The 16491-nt window shown below is 50.2% G+C and overlaps 1 protein-coding gene across 5 annotated transcripts; it reads left to right on the plus strand.

Annotated features, from left to right (window-relative positions):
- The first annotated feature begins 534 nt into the window (after positions 1-534).
- On the plus strand, positions 535-14969 carry LOC115846333 (small integral membrane protein 10-like protein 2A). 5 transcript variants are annotated; one of them, XR_009560651.1, is made up of 4 exons: positions 986-1320; positions 2957-3680; positions 13815-13951; positions 14481-14969. XR_009560651.1 is itself a non-coding variant. In XM_030844974.2 (2 exons), the coding sequence occupies exon 1, from the start codon at positions 740-742 to the stop codon at positions 974-976; it is 237 nt and encodes a 78-aa protein (XP_030700834.1). In that variant the 5' UTR covers positions 535-739; the 3' UTR covers positions 977-1320; positions 2957-4962. The 5 variants fall into 5 exon arrangements, 2 of the variants coding, with proteins under 2 accessions (XP_030700834.1, XP_060147960.1); XR_009560649.1 differs by lacking the exon at positions 14481-14969 and having other exon boundaries at positions 13815-14015; XR_009560650.1 differs by lacking the exon at positions 14481-14969 and having other exon boundaries at positions 2957-3257; positions 13815-14015.
- Positions 14970-16491: the final 1522 nt, after the last annotated feature.

Here is a 16491-nt window from a genome sequence, read left to right on the forward strand (position 1 = left end):
GTGGCACAGTGGATAAGACTCCGCACTCCCAATGCAGGGGGTCCAGGTTCCATCCCTGGTCGGGGAACTAGATCCCACATTCATGCCGCAACTAAGAATTTGCATGCCACAACTAAGGAGCCCGCCTGCTGCAACTAAGACCCGGCACAACCAAATAAATAAATACTTTTAAGAAAAAGTACAGTGGGTTGGCTGGCCCAGTTTTCTGTGGAGACAGGGAGGGAGAGGGGATGGTGTAAACTGGCAGAGCGTTCAGGGTGGACCTTCTGTGCAGAATAAGCCCAGCGGTCCAGACCCTCCGGGCCTCCACTGCCCCTGCTCTAGCACATTCTGCAAAAGAATGCCAGGACAGCACTGCCTTCCAAAGCACTCAAGGCCCTCTGGGCTCTCTTCTTGGCAGCCCGGGAGGAGGCGGGGCTTCCCGGGGGGCGGGTCTGGGGGTGGGGCTGAGTCCGCGCCCGCAGCTCTATGGCGCCCGGCAAGGGGCGTGACCACGCTAGGGGCGGAGCTACGCTGGCGGCCGCAACTCCGGGAGCAGGCGAGGGGGCGGAGCTGTCCCTGGGCGGCTAAGGCGGAGACTTGGCTGTGGCTACCACTGCAGCTGGAGCCCAGCCGGGTAGGCGAGACCGAGAGCCGGGCGGTACGCGAGGGCTGCTGGCCGTCGGCTCAAGGCCTCGGCTCCACCTGCCCGCCAGCCTGCGGTGCGATCAGTCGGCGGGGTGTGCGCCGGGCTGGGCCCATGGCAGCGTCGGCGGCCCTGTCTGCGGCGGCGGCGGCGGCTGCCATGTCGGGCCTGGCTGTGCGGCTGTCTCGCTCGGCTGCGGCCCGCGGCTCGTACGGCGCCTTCTGCAAGGGGCTCACGCGCACGCTGATCACCTTCTTCGACCTGGCCTGGCGGCTGCGCATGAACTTCCCCTACTTCTACATCGTGGCCTCGGTGATGCTCAACGTCCGCCTGCAGGTGCGGATCGAGTGAGCGCCCGCAACCACCGCGCGGCCGCGACGGCAGGGGCGCCGGCATGAAGCTCCGCGGGACCCAGGGCCGCCGGCACGCGGCGGGGGAAGGAGAAGGGGCGGCCCGGGCCACCGGACCCTAGACCTCGGCGGAGGTCACGGCCACCGAGCCCCAAGCCCCGGCTCCGGTCACCCACGTCGCGGCCGGTGACGAACTACACAGAAACTCGCGAAACGGGCCCTTTCCATCGAACTCGAGAAAATTACTTGAGTGCGGCCGACCTGTTGCCTCACCTTGGGCGAAGTGGGGAGCAGAAGGAAGAAATTCTGCAGCAGGAACGTGAATGACTGGCCCTGACCAAAGAGGTAGGAGGCCAGAGGTTGGACTTCGGGCTGGAGGGAGGTGGTTGCCATGACATGTAGATGTCCAGGCCCCTCGGTGGTTTGGGGGAGACGTGGAAGGGGCCCGAGAAAGCCAGCCGGGAAAGCTGCCGAGCCGCGAGCAGGCAAGGCAGGGCGGGCGCATGCCCTCCGGAGTCCCTTGTCATATTTCCAAGATGGGGGTGAGAGGCGGCGGCCTCGGCATCTTGGAGGGTCAGCCCATCACCTCCCGGCCACGGCCCCAGTGGTGTCACCTGAACACGGGGGAGTGGAGGGAAATGGGCTCAGGGAGGCCCAGGGGAGGCCCAGGGAAGGCCCTAGAGGAGAAAAGATGCTGCTACCCTTGTCCTCTACACGCTGGGGGGCAGCCTGGAAGGGTGGCTGTGTTCTTGGCCAAAGCCCAGGTCTGTTTCTCAGCGCTTTGCAAACCGGCCCCCTGCCTGGTCTCTGCGGCCGGGGGACTGCTCTCTGCCTGCTGCTGCTGGCCCTGTTGCTCCCCTCTCCGCTCTCCTGGGGCATCCTCCAAAGCTCCGCATCTGCGGCCACGGAAGAGCAGGAAAGGTGCATTCCTCCCCGGCCCTCCCGCCATCTCAGCCACGCTCCCTCCAGCTCCTCCCCGTGCCCTCCCGGTGTCACAGCCCTGGACGGCCTCCAGCAGCCCCCGTGTCCCAGAGGATTTGGGAAAGGGAGGATCTCCTTGAGCGGAGGGCAGCTCTCAGGCTGGGGTGGAGGGGAGATGGAGAAGGGGCTTGTAGAGGAGGTGACACTTGGCGAGACAGGGACCTCTCTGGGTGGGGAGGCAGCTCTCAAGTCCCCATCTCTTTCTTTGTCTCAGGAACTGGTGTTATAGGAAGTGACCTGCCCCTTCTCTGGTCTTGTCAAGAGAGTGCCTAACCCTAACCCTGACCCTGACCCTAGAGCTGCCTGGGGAGCAGCCTAGAGAAGGGCCTGACCCACGAGGACAGGAAGGGACCAGGCACAGACCCCGAGGGGTGGGGAGGCCCAGTGCTCCGGTTCTGACACGGGGAAGGAAGGACAGACCTAGCGACACTCTGCGGGAGCTCTGTCCTCCCCACCTACTGGGGCTCTGGGAGGGGAGCGCTTTGCCCTTATCACACAGGTAAGAAGTGGTGGAGCCGAATCTGCCTCTGGGCCTGCACTCTCCCACCTTCCTCTGGGCCTGCACTCTCCCACCTTCCTCTGGGCCTGCACTCTCCCACCTTCCTCTGGAAGACCTAGCGCCATGGGATGGGGGAAGGGAGCAGAGGCTCCCAGGGGACCTAGAGACAGAGGGGCCCATGGTAGGGAAAGTGGAGTGTATGGGAAGTCACAGGGAAGACCGGGGGACAGTCTGAGCTGAGATGGGCACGGGAGAGATGAGTCCCAGCACCCCCGGCGAGCAAGGTCCTCACCCACAGAGCCGGACCTCCCCACCCTGCCGCAAATCCCACCCAAGGCTGAACCAAGGGCTCCTCAGTGTTGAGTGGCACAACCCTCTCAGTTTGGGTGGTGGGACGGGAGGGTGGGTGGCTCCTGGGGACCGTGTCACCAGGAGGGGAAGGGACAGTGGTGGGTGGGGTGGGGCTGAGACCCACGCCTGACCCCATGTCTCTGTCCCCAGGCTGGCCCCTGGGCCCAGCATCTCACGGGAGAGTCTCCTCTGGATGGGCCTGCATTGGTCCTGGAGGCCTTGGCTGCGCTGCTGACTGACACCCCAGGAGCGGTGCAGAGGGGAGGCAGGACAGACCCTGGCCCTCACCCCGCACCGCTGCCACGTCTGCTCGGGCGGTGGTTGCTCATGGTCGATGCACTCAGAGTTCCTGGGGCTGAGCACCCCAGCAGCCTGGTTGCCCCCAGGACAGAGCGGCCGAGCCTCACACCATGTGCCCTCGTCAGCTGCCCAGCTGGAGCCCGGGTCCCAGGTGAGGATCTCTGCCTGCCTCACCCCGGGGCCGGAGGCTGCACCGCGGCCACCACGTGCCCCCCACAGATGCCCACCGACGGGGCCTGATGGCTTCCTTCCTTGTGCCAAGTCACCCGGGAGCCCTGGTCCTGGTGGCCCTCCTCCAGCCCAACTGTGCCCACCCAGGGCCACTTCTGGGAGCCTGCCAGCCTGCGGACTGCATCCCCGGAGCTCTGGGGATAGCCTCTGAGAGACTGTGCCGCGGGGCTGCACGGGAGGAGAGCAGCAGAGGACGAGGGGCCTCCTTGGGGCTGATTTGCTGACGTGCCCCTTTCAAGCCCAGCTCTCACCCTCCAGGTGGCTCGATCCCCAGCTCCAGCCTCTTGCTGGGCCAGCCTGAGAGGGCCTGAGAATGGCACAGGAGAGGCTCTTCACTGACCGCGTGGGTGCCCGTGTGTGAGTGCGCATGTATGAGTGTGTGCGGGTGTGCGGGTGTGAGCGCGTGTGTGTGAGTGAACGTGCGGGTGTGAGCGTGTGTGTGGGTGCTTGTGCACACACACGAGTGGCTGTGCGTTGCAGCGGGCGCGGAGCTGTTGAGCAGTGAGCTGTGCAGGGTGCCCTGTCCTCCCTGGGCTCGGGGCTCAGCTAGAGCTGCCTGGGGCTGCTTCCCAACAGGGAGAATGCGCGCTGGAGGCCCAGGGGCCCGGGCTCAGAGACCCCCTCCCACCCATCGTGGGAGGGGCACGGCGGTGGCCCTGGCTGGGGCTGTCTGCGCTCTGAGGGGCTGGCCGTGGGAGGGGCTGGGGACGCGTCCTTAGCATGCGCTCCTGCCGCGGCTGTTCTTACGGTTCTGGCCCCGAGTTCTGAGCTGCTTCCGCTTCCCCACCTCTTCCTCGTCTCCCCCGCTGGGCCCTTGCTGTTTGACGGGCTCTCAGAGCACTTTATTTATTTGCCGTCTGTTTCTCAGGCAGTGGAGCTTTTACAAAATCAGACACCGACTTGAATAAGACAACTTCCACTTTCCTGTGTGTGATGTACTCTGCACCGGGCAGCAGCGTCTGGTCAGAGAAAGGTTCTTGTCTCGGGTGTTGTCAAATCTTGTTGTCTGTCTCAGTTAAGAAGAAAGTCCTTTGAGTTCAATCAAATAAAACCTGGAGGCCTCCTGTTTCTGCCGCCTCGGAGGAGAGAGGGGCGGCGAGCTCACCCTACTCTGGTGGCCGGGAGCTGGGGGAGGGGAGCACCCCGAGGGCTCTAAGGGGGCGGGGCTGAGGGCGGGGCTGGTGCCGGGTCAGAAGATGAGGCGAGACCCGAGCTGAGCCGGACCACTGCTCCCGTGAGGGGAAGGCAGCAGCACAGGTCTGGCCCAAGAGGTGGCACTTTGTCCCATTCACAAACTTTATTTGAATCAACTGACGCCTAGGCCTTTTCTTCATCTTAGAGGCTGGTGTTAGAAGGCGCGTAATTCAGCTGAACCCCGAGGGTGGGCTGCGGTAGGTGAGGTGGAATGGGCTGTCTGCAGATCATTTTGTGTCCCCGAAGGCCCTTCCGCAGCCGCAGGTGGCAGGGTCTCCATCACCTCCCAGCTGGCCAGGTGGTGTCTGAGTTTCGGAGAAGATCAGCCTCTGGGACTGGAAACCTGCCTCCCTTACGCCCACCTTAGACGCAAGCTGTCCCGGCAGAGAAGCCGGGGCGGGGGCTCTGAGGCTGCTGCAGGGGGAGGGTGGGCCGAGGACAGAGGGCTGGGGGAGGGGCGCCTGCAGGGGAGGGCAGCACCCCCCATCGGAGGAATGCAGGCCCATAGGACCCAGGAGAGGGGTGTCCTGAGGACTCGGGGTGTGGTCACACGAGGAGCGCAGCCTGGGGTAAGACACCTGTCGCCAAGAGCTCCGCAGGGGTCAGAGCAACTTGACAAGAGGGCCTCTTCCAGCATCCGCCAACCTAGGAGGGAGGGGTAGACTCCAGTCCCGGCCAGAGCCCCGAGCTTCCCGTCCCTTGGTCCAGATGGTCCTGTTCAGTCCCTGATGGTTCTGCACCCACTTCAGGGACCAGGTAGCCTGGCACAGCCAGATGGGAGAGAGGATCCAGCACCCAGGGGCCAAGGGACCGTGATGAGGGAGGACCGTATTCCCCCGCGAGGGAGGCAGGCAGGCTGGCGCATCACACTCTGGTTAAGAGGGGCGCCTAGGACACCAGAGACCTGCGCGCTGAGCCCAGCTCTTCCACTGACCACAGCGGAGCCCCAGGCCAGCCACGGGCACTCGTGCATTTTCAGAAAGGAGCCTTCAGCGTGCTGTGGGCCTTCAGTGTGAGGATGTCTCTTCAACAAATGGCCCCAGGTCTCAGCCAGAGCAGCCCTGTCACCATGAGGAAAGGAAACGAACTGGCAGGTGACGAGAGCCTGCCGAGCTCCAGGCACCATCCCTTAACCTCATTATCCCCATGGCCACCTTCTGGAGGAGGTCACCACTAGGATGTCACTGAGGTTGAACCTCGAGTTGGCCTCAGGCCGTCGGAGGCTCCTCACCCTTCCCCGCTCCTTGGGATGCACGTTCTGCCCACTGTTCCCACAGCCAGAGCCCTTTTGAGGACGTGGCCTTGAGAGAGTAAGGCGTCTCTGGGACTATCTGGACTGAATATGTGACTGAATTCCATTAAGACCTCTGTACAAACTTTTAAGATTCTGCCAGGTGGGTGGGGAGATCTGCTTGTCTTGTGCACTCAAGACAAGCCTCATCTGTAAGTTCACTTGCTTAGTAACCGTGCCCCCTTCCCAGTCTGGAGTGGTCTGCTTCTTTCTAGGTCTCTCCTTGCCTTCTGTGTACAGGACCAGTTTGCAAACCAGCACCACGGTTATCCCCATTTTTCGGAGAAACTGAGTCTCGGAGCCCAGTCTGAACTAGAAGCCCAAGCAGAAGCTGCTTTCCTGAGGCCCCAGTGCCTCTTGCAGGGGCAGGGAATTAGGCTGGAGGGGTGGTGCAAGGACACAGTCTGAAGGCGACCCTGGTCTTTCTGGGTAGGGGCCAGGGGCCAGATAAGAAACCCAGGGCTTGGGGGCGGAGCTGGGAGCCTTAGCAACGTGGAGCTCCCCATTGGAGCAGCTGGGGCCACGCTGAGGTGGGGCCACCTGTCTTCTTGCGAACCTCCCACCTCTGGAGACTGACTGGGATCCAAGCAACTGAGTCAAGGGAGGGCGAAAGAGCAGCTGAGAGGGCAGTTCCAGGAGGGCCAGTCAGAACCCAATACAGTCAGAACACGAGGGAGAGAAACGGCGTACAGAGTCCCAGCCCAGCCCACCCCGAGGGAAACTGCCCAGTTTCGGATGAATTTTCACTTTGTGTGCATGTCCCTTTTATACGTAAAATTAGGAACATATGACTTTTTTCACTTTATGACATAAACACTTCCTGCTCATCTTCCTGTGTGATTAAGTACGCTTCTGCTTCCAAAGCCACAGAGTATCTCTGGTATGAAGCTCTCATCATGTATTTCGCACTGCCTCTTGCTTGTTTTCCTTTGTTGTTTGGGGGGTTGAGTTTGAGGTTGTTGTTGGCTTTGGTTTGCTTTTGTGGTTTTTATTGGGTTTTACTGATGACGCGGTGACAGGTGTCCTTGTGGATAAATGCTGTGCTGCAGTCATGGTCGATCTCTTACCATACACTCCTGCACGTGGGCCGCAGGGTAGGCACGCCTCAGGGGTTTGACACCCTCCAGAGCAGCGGTGCCACGTTACTGTGCTCATGCCACTCAGGAGTGAGACTGTTGTGAGACAAGGGTGGCAATTGTGGGTCACAACACGTTTCAAAATCTGTTACTGCCTTTCCTGCCTCAAGCTGGGTGCATTTCTCTCTCCTCAAGATCAGTGTAATCTTTCATTTAACTCATCATTTCCCTCAAACTCTTCCTTTCCCATCATCCCCAGTTCACGGCTAGAATTAAATCCACTCTCCAGTTGTCCTGGGATAAAGTCGTGGTTCCTTTCTTTCTGCTCCTCATCTTTGCCTGTAGCGAAGTCTCAAGACAGGTTTTGAATCTCTCAATTGGATAAGCCAAATTGTTTATTTTGATATTTTATTTTGCATGCCTTTCAATACATATCAAGATTAAAATTTTTCATATGTCCATTGGCCATTTGTAGTTTTAAACTATGGGGAGTAATTTTTTATTGAGATATAATTGACATATAAATTGTCTACCTTTAAGTTGTACACGTGTTTGTTTGATACATTTATATTTTGCAGTTTGATTACCACCAGTAGTGTTAGCTAATACCTCCATCACATCACATAATTACCATTTTTTGTGTGTGTGATTAGAACAATTGAGATCTAGTCTCTTAGCAACTTTAAAGTTTATGATACAGTATTGTTGACTATAATCACTATGCTGTGCATTACATCCCCAGAACTCATCTCCTGTTTGCAAGTTTGTATCCTTGAATAACCTTTCCCCAATTTCCCCACCTCCCAGCCCCTGCTAACCATGGTTCTACTCTTTGTTTTTATGACTTCGGCTTTTTTACATTCTACATAATGTGATGTCAGATAGTATCTGTCTTTCTCTGTTTTTCCTATCTTACTTAGCATAATGCCCTCAAGTCCCAACCATATTGTCACAAATGGAAAGATTTCTTTCTCATGGCTGAATTATGTTCCTCTGTTGTACACATACCATAAATAAAATAGATAAACAACAACAATTTCCTTATAACACAAGCAAATGCATTAAATATCTTATAATAACCTATAATGGAAAAGAATCAAAGAAAAGAATATATATATATAATTATATATATAATTCTTATAAGAATATATATAATATATATGAATCACTTTGCTGTACACCCAAAACTAACACAGTATTGTAAATCAACTATAAAAAATTTTAAAAATTCCTCTATGGGACTTCCCTGGTGGGCCAGCGGTTAAGACTCCGCTATTCCACTGCAGGGGGCGCGGGTTCCATCCCTGGTCGGGGAATTAAGATCCCACATTCTCTGTGGCCAAAATAAAAAAAAGAAAAAATTTTCTCTATGTGTGTGTATACATATGTGTGTGTGTGTGTGTGTGTGTGTGTATATATATATATATATACACACACACATATCACATCTCCTTTGTCCTTTCATCCATTAATGGATTCTTAGATTCTTTCCATATCTTGATTATTATGAATAATGCTTCAATAAATATGGGAGTGCAGATATTTTTTCGATATTCTGTACAAATTTGAAAAAATAAAAATAAAAAAGCTAAAAAAATTTAAAACTCACCATACCAAGTGTTGGGGAGGATGTGAAGCAGTTGGAGACCAGTTTGTCAGTTGCTTGAAAAGTTAAACGTACACGTCCCATGTTACCCAGTAATTCCACTCTTAGATATTTACCAAAGAGAGAAGATGACACACGTACACACAAAGACTTGTACGTGGATGTTCAAGGCAGCTTTCTTTGTAATAGGCAAAAATTGGAAACCACACAAATGTCCATGACCAGGTGAATGGATTAATAAATTGTCATATATCCATACAATGGAATACTATTCAGCAATATTAGGGAAAGAACGATTGATAAATGCAACAAACTCTATGAACCTCAAAATCATTAGGTGGAATGGAAGAACACTGGTAAAAAGAAGTACATACTCTACAATTCAATTTATTTAAAACTCTAGAAAAATCTCAAACTATTCTGTGGTGACAGAATGTAAATAAGTGGTTGCCTGAGGATGGAAATGGAAGGAAGGATGGACTACAAAGGAGCAAGAGGAAACGTTTGGTGGTAACGGGAACGTCTATCTTGATTCATTGTGTATACATATGTCAAAGTTGACTTTAAATAGGCGCTGTTTATTGTACATAAATTATACCTCAATAAAGCTATTTTTAAAATAGATCTTTATTGGAGTATAATTGCTTCACAATACTATGTTAGTTTCTGTTGCACAACAAGGCGAATCAGCCACATGCATACACATGTTCCCATATCCCCTCCCTCTTGAGCCTCCCTCCCACCCTCCCTATCCCACCCCTCTAGGTCATCACAAAGCACTGAGCTGATCTTCCTGTGCTACGCGGCTGCTTCCCACCAGCCAACTATTTTACATTCGGTAGTGTATATATGTCCATGCTACTCTCACTTTACCCCAGCTTCGCCCTCCCACCCCATGTCATCAAGTCCATTCTCTATGTCTCCCTCTTTATTCCTGCCCTGCATCTAGGTTCATCAGTAGCTTTTTTCTTAGATTCCTTATATATACGTTAGCATATGGTATTTGTTTTTCTCTTTCTGACTTACTTCATTCTGTATGAGAGACTCTAGGTCCATCCACTCAATAAAGCTATTTTTAAAAGGTCAATGTCTGAGAAAAGATTAGGTCTTAATAAAGCAGTGGTCAGGACAAGAGTGGATAGAGCTATCTGTGTAGCATGAGGAAAATGACCTGGGGCATCCTCTCAGAGCACTGAACACAGTGGTGCCCAAAGACAGTAGCACATTTTCCCAAGGTCACAACAAGACCATGATAGATAAAGCAGACACCTTGTGCAGTGAGAAATAAGATATGGAGGTGAGGCAAAAATTGTCAGTAACAGTTTAAATACCTGCAGAGAACAGCAGTCAGTCAGCCTACTCCTAGCTGAAACTAGGAGCAGAGTATTATATGCAAATTTAACTGTCTTAGTGCGGTCAGGCTGCTGTAACAAAATACCACAGACTGGGAATCTTATAAACAACAGAAATTGATTTCTCACAGTTCTGGAGGCTGGAAACCTGAGATCAGGGTGCCAGCTCGGTTGGGTGGGAGTCCTTTTCCTGGCTCATAGCTGGTGTCTTCTCTCTGTGCCATCACATGGCGACATGGTGGAAGGGGTAACAGATGGATTTCTTTCTCTCTCTCTCGCTCTCTCATTTTTCCATTTTCCTTTTTTTTTCTTTTTTCCTTTTTTTTTCCAACTCCGAGTGGCCTATGCGATCTTAGTTCCCCGACCAGGGATTGAACCCGGGCCACGGCAGTGAAAACGTCAAGTCCTAACCACTGGGCCACCAGGGAATTCCCTGGCTCTCTTTTTTTTTAAATAAAGCACTAATACTATTCGTGAGGGCTACAGCCTCATGAATTAAGCACCTCCCAAAGACTCCACCTCCCAATACCATCATTTTGAGGGGCTAGGATTTCAACATATGAATTTTGGAGGGACACAAACATTTAGACCATAACAACAGCTAAGGCTACTACAGAGGAGATATCAGTCCATTTGGGAAAGAAAAATAGGCATGGGGGTCCAAGGACAAGCATTACTAGCAGAATTTATACATCATCAGCATATTAGTTATCTAATGGTGGGGGAATAATTTTAAGACAAAATTAGCAGATTAAAACAGCACACATTAAACATCTCACAGATTCTGTGGTTTGAGCCTGGCTTAGCTGAGTCCTCTGCAGTAAAGTCTTCAGGCCATGTGTCAGCTGAGGCTGTGGTCTCTTCTGAGGCTCTACTAGCAAAAGATCTGTTTCCTCACTCATATCGTTGTTGGCAGCATCCGGTTCCTTGTGGTCTTTGGACTGAGGACCTTTCTTGCTGGCAGTCAGCCAGAGCCCACCTTGAGCTACTTGTCACGTGACCTTCTCCTAAGGGTAGCTCACAACACAGAAGCTTGCTTCTTCAAAGCCTAAAGGGAGTGAGAGTCTTCACACAAGATGAAGGTTACAATCTTATACACTGTCATCATGTTCATCCTATCACCTTTGCTACATTCTGCTGGTTAGAACGTCCCACTCATACTCAAGGGGAGGAGGTTACACAAAAGCATGGATACCGAGAGTTGGGGATCATGGAGATCACCCCAGCACTGTCTGCCACGCTTGGTGAGCAGGGAGCTGTGACTCAGGGCAGATCATGTGAAATGGAGGCGACTGCAGAAGGCAATACACTGGCAGCCCATCTTAAGTGCCCCATTCAGAATAGTATTATTCACTGTAGTGACTGTAAAAAGCAACTGAAAGGTAAAAATGAGGTTAACCCAGCGACTAGGGTACCAAAGGGGAAGCTACCGCAACAGGGCTGTGATGGGGGTTCATTGGCACGTTTTATCAAGGAATGTGCAAATATCCAAGTGCAAGGCAGGGGTCAGTCGCAGAGTTTAGACCTCCTCGGAGACCAGGGAGCAACCTGCCTTGGAGCCAGCAAAGCACAGTGGAGGCGAACAGGGACCATTGCAGCAATGCAGGGGCATATCCACAAATCGTCTTTTTCACTTTTAGTGAATGCAAAGCCAATTACTCAGGAAAGGTCAGGCCATCCCAGAAACTAGAGGACAGAGGAGAGGCTAGGCACGATATGGCTTTAACATAAAAAAAAAATTCCAAACCCCATATGAGAACAATAGAAAGCACCAAGGACGGGCTACAGGTGCAGGAACACCCTCCCTCGGACAAGAGGCAGAACTCTGTGTGCGGGGAGGAGCCACCAGTGGGGGCTGAGGACAGCTATGCTCTCCAATCACATCTGAACCCCCCAGGGAGCAGGGGCAAGTGCCCTGGGGAAATGCAAGCCATACTCAAATGCTGTGAATACTTAGTTCAGGGGGGCAGAGCAACCCAGCTCCTAAAAGAGATGCTCTGCTTGGGTGGGGTGAATACAAAGAAGAGGGTAGGGGTCAGATCAGCAAAAGGGAGTTCGCCGATCTGGGAAGAGCAGGAAACTGGAGTGGGAGTCAGGGATTTCAGAGGCAAGACTCACAGTGCAGAGAAAGGGAAATGACAAACTTCTTTGGAGATGTATGGTTGGGAGGTGGCCCCTCAAAGTCTGCTCTTATTCAGTTTGATCCCCTTGGAAAGCAGCCTGTGTCCACCCTAACATCAGAAACATTGGTTAACGGAGCCCCACCTGAGGTCCCTTTAGCAGGCCAACACCCCAGGAGGAGGGGGCACTCTGTGTCCCCAGCTTCCCTACACAGTCCCCCATTGGAAAAGCAGGCCAGACCCAGCAGTGTAAGTGCTGTGTGTCTGTGCAGAGAGCCGAGAGTCCTGGACTGGGGAGAGCTTCCCCGGAGCAGGTGGCGATGGTGTGTGTGTGTGTGTATGGTGGGGGGAACACTGTGCCCACAGCAGTTCTTTAGTAATTGACCCAAACCCCATCTGCTTAGTTTAGTGAATTAGGCATTAGCATTTCCCAATTTCTCCCTCTTATTACAACTTTTTCTTTACATGTATCTATTCTTTTTCAAATTCTTTTCCCACTTAGAAACATAATATTGAGCAGAGTTTCCTGTGCTGCAGATGGCATTATTTCACTCTTTTTAATGGCTGAGTAATATTCCATTATATATATGGACCACATCATTTTAAAGATGTGGTACATATATTCCCTCCTTTGATGCAAGCCAGAAGTTCAAACCATGGCAGCCCCACCCAGTGGAAGCAAAATCCCTCACCTCAGCTCCATCTCCTAAGCATAATAAAGCCCCAAAGTCAATTTCCCTTCCCTGTTCACTCAAGCCATTTTAAGACCTACTTGGGGAGGCTGCCCTGGTCTCCCAAGAAAGCCTCAATATATGAGTACTGATCCTGTTACTAGTGCTTTAATGCATGTAAGGCGTAACCTGTCTTGATATCTAAACCAAATTTGGGGTTAAGCAGAACAGAGAGGACCCTGGAAGTATCCAGTAACTATGCAAAAGGCAAAACACTGGGTGGTGAGGGGGACAAAAAACTAAAATAGAGGTTCATAGTTTTACCCAATTGGAAATCCAAAATTTACTAAAAGAATTTATGCAACAAAAGATTAAATTATGCTAACTGGCTTTTGTACTTCTACAAGAGAGGTTCTGAATTAACTTTAGCATCTGTTGATATGCACCAATTGGCAAAGCTTCATAGCCTTAATCAGCATCAGACTTAGAACACGAATACAGTTATACCTGGAGATTCTCACTAGATCTTAAAAAGGTACCAATTATACTTTTAGGAGAGAGTTATCAAACACAAAATAAAGGACATCAGAACTGTTGCCTTGCATAAATTCCCCCATAGTCAAATTACCCAAAACTATGCTCTGATTCAATGAAAGATAAAGTCTTTGGCACAATTGGTTTTACAAAATGGAAGCCCTTGGACCTTCAATCCCACATAAATAGTTAATACAGCCCAATATAAATTAAAACAGGGGGTTATGGGTTGACTTCCCCCCCAAAATATGTGGAAGTATTAACCCACTGTGTCCGTGTTTTTCTGCCAGCTGAGTATAGTCAGGTGCAAATTATAAGTCAACTGTACAAGGACTAAGTGTACCTTGCCCTGGAATCATCCTTACACATGATTACCAGCCATGAGCCATTACGCAGACCCAGAGGTTCTGGAACACCAGGGCAGCCTGAGGAAAGGACCTCCTGCAGCTCTTGTGGAGCCTCCTACTGGTCTTCCCCCAAATTCACCTGAACGCATTGACTCCGGCAACTGTGCAATGAGGAGGACAGAAGCAAAAGTTTCAGAGACTGATTGGATACTAGCTATGAATCAACAGTGATGGCTGGAATTAATCTTTCTTTTATCTTTTTTTTTTTTTTTTTTTTTTTTTGCAGCGTGGCATGAGGGATTGCAGTTCCCCGACCGTGGATGGAACCTGCGCCCCCTGCAGTGGAAGTGCGGAGTCTTAACCACTGGACCTCCAGGGAAGTCCCGGGAGTTAATCATTTTGATCACATTAATTCCTTTTTAGGTAAAAGACTAAACCCATATTTAATACAAAGGGAAAAAATTAACGTTCCTCAAATGTATGGACACCGAGGGGGGAAAGTGGCGGGGGGTGGGGTGGGGTGGTGGTGGGATGAATTGGGAGATTGGGATCAACATGTATACGCTAATATGTATAAAATGGATGACTAATGAGAACCTGCTGTATAAAAAAATAAAATTCAAAAACGAATTATAAAAAAATTAATGTTCCTTTGGTAAGTATAATCAAGTATAATATTTTTAAAATATTACTTATACCTTAAAAGTTTAGAACAGGCTTATCTTATTTAGTATTGGAGATACGCTCTTGCAAATGAAAGCACTAACCACATCACTATTATTCAGTCATTGCAGAATAAGTCGTTTGGAGATGCTTTCCAGGCATAGTAAATATTACATATGATCAACATGTAATTAATATGCAATTAGAAGTTTATTACCTAATGTCTTTTTCTTCTCTGCCTCTTTTTTTTTTTTTTTTTTCTCTGCCTCTTTTACAATTTGTCTAATAGTGGATTTTGCCAGACTTGGAATATGGCCCGCCCAGATCTACCTGATGTTTACCTACTTAAAATCTGCATTTTCAAACAGCCTTTAATCATCAAAGTAATTCCTTCTTTGACTATGCAAACTATTTGCTGTGAAGCAGAATATGACAATGAGAAAATAAAATATTAGGGGCAAAGAGACCTTCACAGAGTAAACAAAACAAACTTATGGACTGAATGTTTGTGTTCCCCCTCTTCCCAATTCAGATGTTGATATCCTAACCCCCAGTGTGATGGTATTTAGAGGTGAGGCTTTTGGGATGTGATTGGGTCATGAGGGTAGAGCCCTCATGAATGGGATTAGTGCCCATACAAGGAGCTGAAGAGACCAGAGTTCTCTTCTGCCATGTGAGGACACTGCAAGAAGACCTCTGTGTAAGAATCAGGAAGTGAGCATTCACCAGACACCGAATCTGTCAGCATCTTGATCTTGGGCTTCCCAACCTCCAGAACTATGAAAAATAAATTTCTGTTGTTTATAAGACACCCAGTTTATGATATTCTGTTAGAGCAGCCTGAACAGACTAAACCAAAACCTACTGGCAAGTGCCTGTCAAACTGGGCAGAGTGACTCCGTTTCTGCTGGGTTGCATTCACAGAGACTTGTTTCTATCTGTGCCTACGTGTTTTTGCACTCCTGCTGTCCACTGTGTTTCAAATATATTTGTAAGAATAACTTGAGACCTAGAATGCTAGCAGCTTACTCCAGAGAGGATTTTCATTTGCTTCTGCCAGATGCCTGGGGTCATTCTAGATGGGGGCCAAGAAAACCAAGTGCAAAACTTGAGGCCCCTACACAAACCAGGGTATTTGAAACTAATCTATAATTCCACCCGATATTAAGTCCACTTCCTGTTCCTCCCAGCCGCTAGACCATAACAACTTGGGGGCCCAGATCATTTCTGGCAGAGTTAGAATCCCCATGTTGTGTGCCTCTGGTTTCTTTCACCTTGTCGGTTAAGGATGTCAAACCTCACCGGGCTGACAATTTCCCTTAGGGAAATAGTCACTTCCATGCTCCTTCACATGATTAGATTCCTATTTTCCTTTTGATTTTTAAATTCAAAATGATATGTAAAATTTTAAATATACAGAGAACTTGAAAGAATAGCACCATGAACACCCAAATATTCACCATCTAAACACAACTATCATTAACATTCTTGCCATGAACACTGTGCACATAGGAGAGCAAAATTTGCCACTCCAAAATGTCTCTTAGGTCCAAAAGACTCAAGAAGAAACTTTGACTTTCCCCCTAACCACCTAAAGAATTTAGGTACAGGGCTTGTTCTCAGAATAGAACTATCACCAGAGACACCTGTAAGAATAGGGGCTGGGTCTGGGGGGGCAACTCTTAGAGATCAGAGTCCACCCCGGGTCCCATTGTCTCTGCAGGGCCCAGCAAACATTTGTTTACCAAACATTTGCTTTTCCATCTTCATGTGAAATGCCTTCCTCCCCTTTTACATTCCAAGCCCCTACCCCCAACATCCTTTTCTATCTTTAGCTGAAGTTGGTATTTAAGATGAAGGTTTTGTCCATTTGGGGGAGTTACTCAGTTCTCCTGGGGTCTCTCCCATGGATACACATTATTAAACTTTTCTGTGATTTTCTCCTGTTAATCAGTCTCACGTCAATTTAAGTCTTATTACTTCTGAAACTAACACAACATTGTAAATCAACTATACTCCAATAAAATTAAAATTTTAAAAAGTTTAATTCTTAGACCAGCCACAAAAAGCTAGAAGGGTAGAGGAAAATCTCTTCCTCCCCAACATGCTGAACCTTTTCAACGACATTTTCTAACCTCATGACACCTCATTCCTAAATTTGTTTTTAGCACATATCTCCTAAAAACCAGAACATTCTCCGACATAAAAAGAAAACCAGGTTTCCTGCCCAGCAAGTAAGGAGCTTGGAAGTCATGACTCTCATCCTCATAACAAGAAAAAAGATGAACAAATTGAAAATC

Source organism: Globicephala melas, chromosome X (assembly GCF_963455315.2).
Source record: "Globicephala melas chromosome X, mGloMel1.2, whole genome shotgun sequence".
Taxonomy (NCBI): domain Eukaryota; kingdom Metazoa; phylum Chordata; class Mammalia; order Artiodactyla; family Delphinidae; genus Globicephala; species Globicephala melas.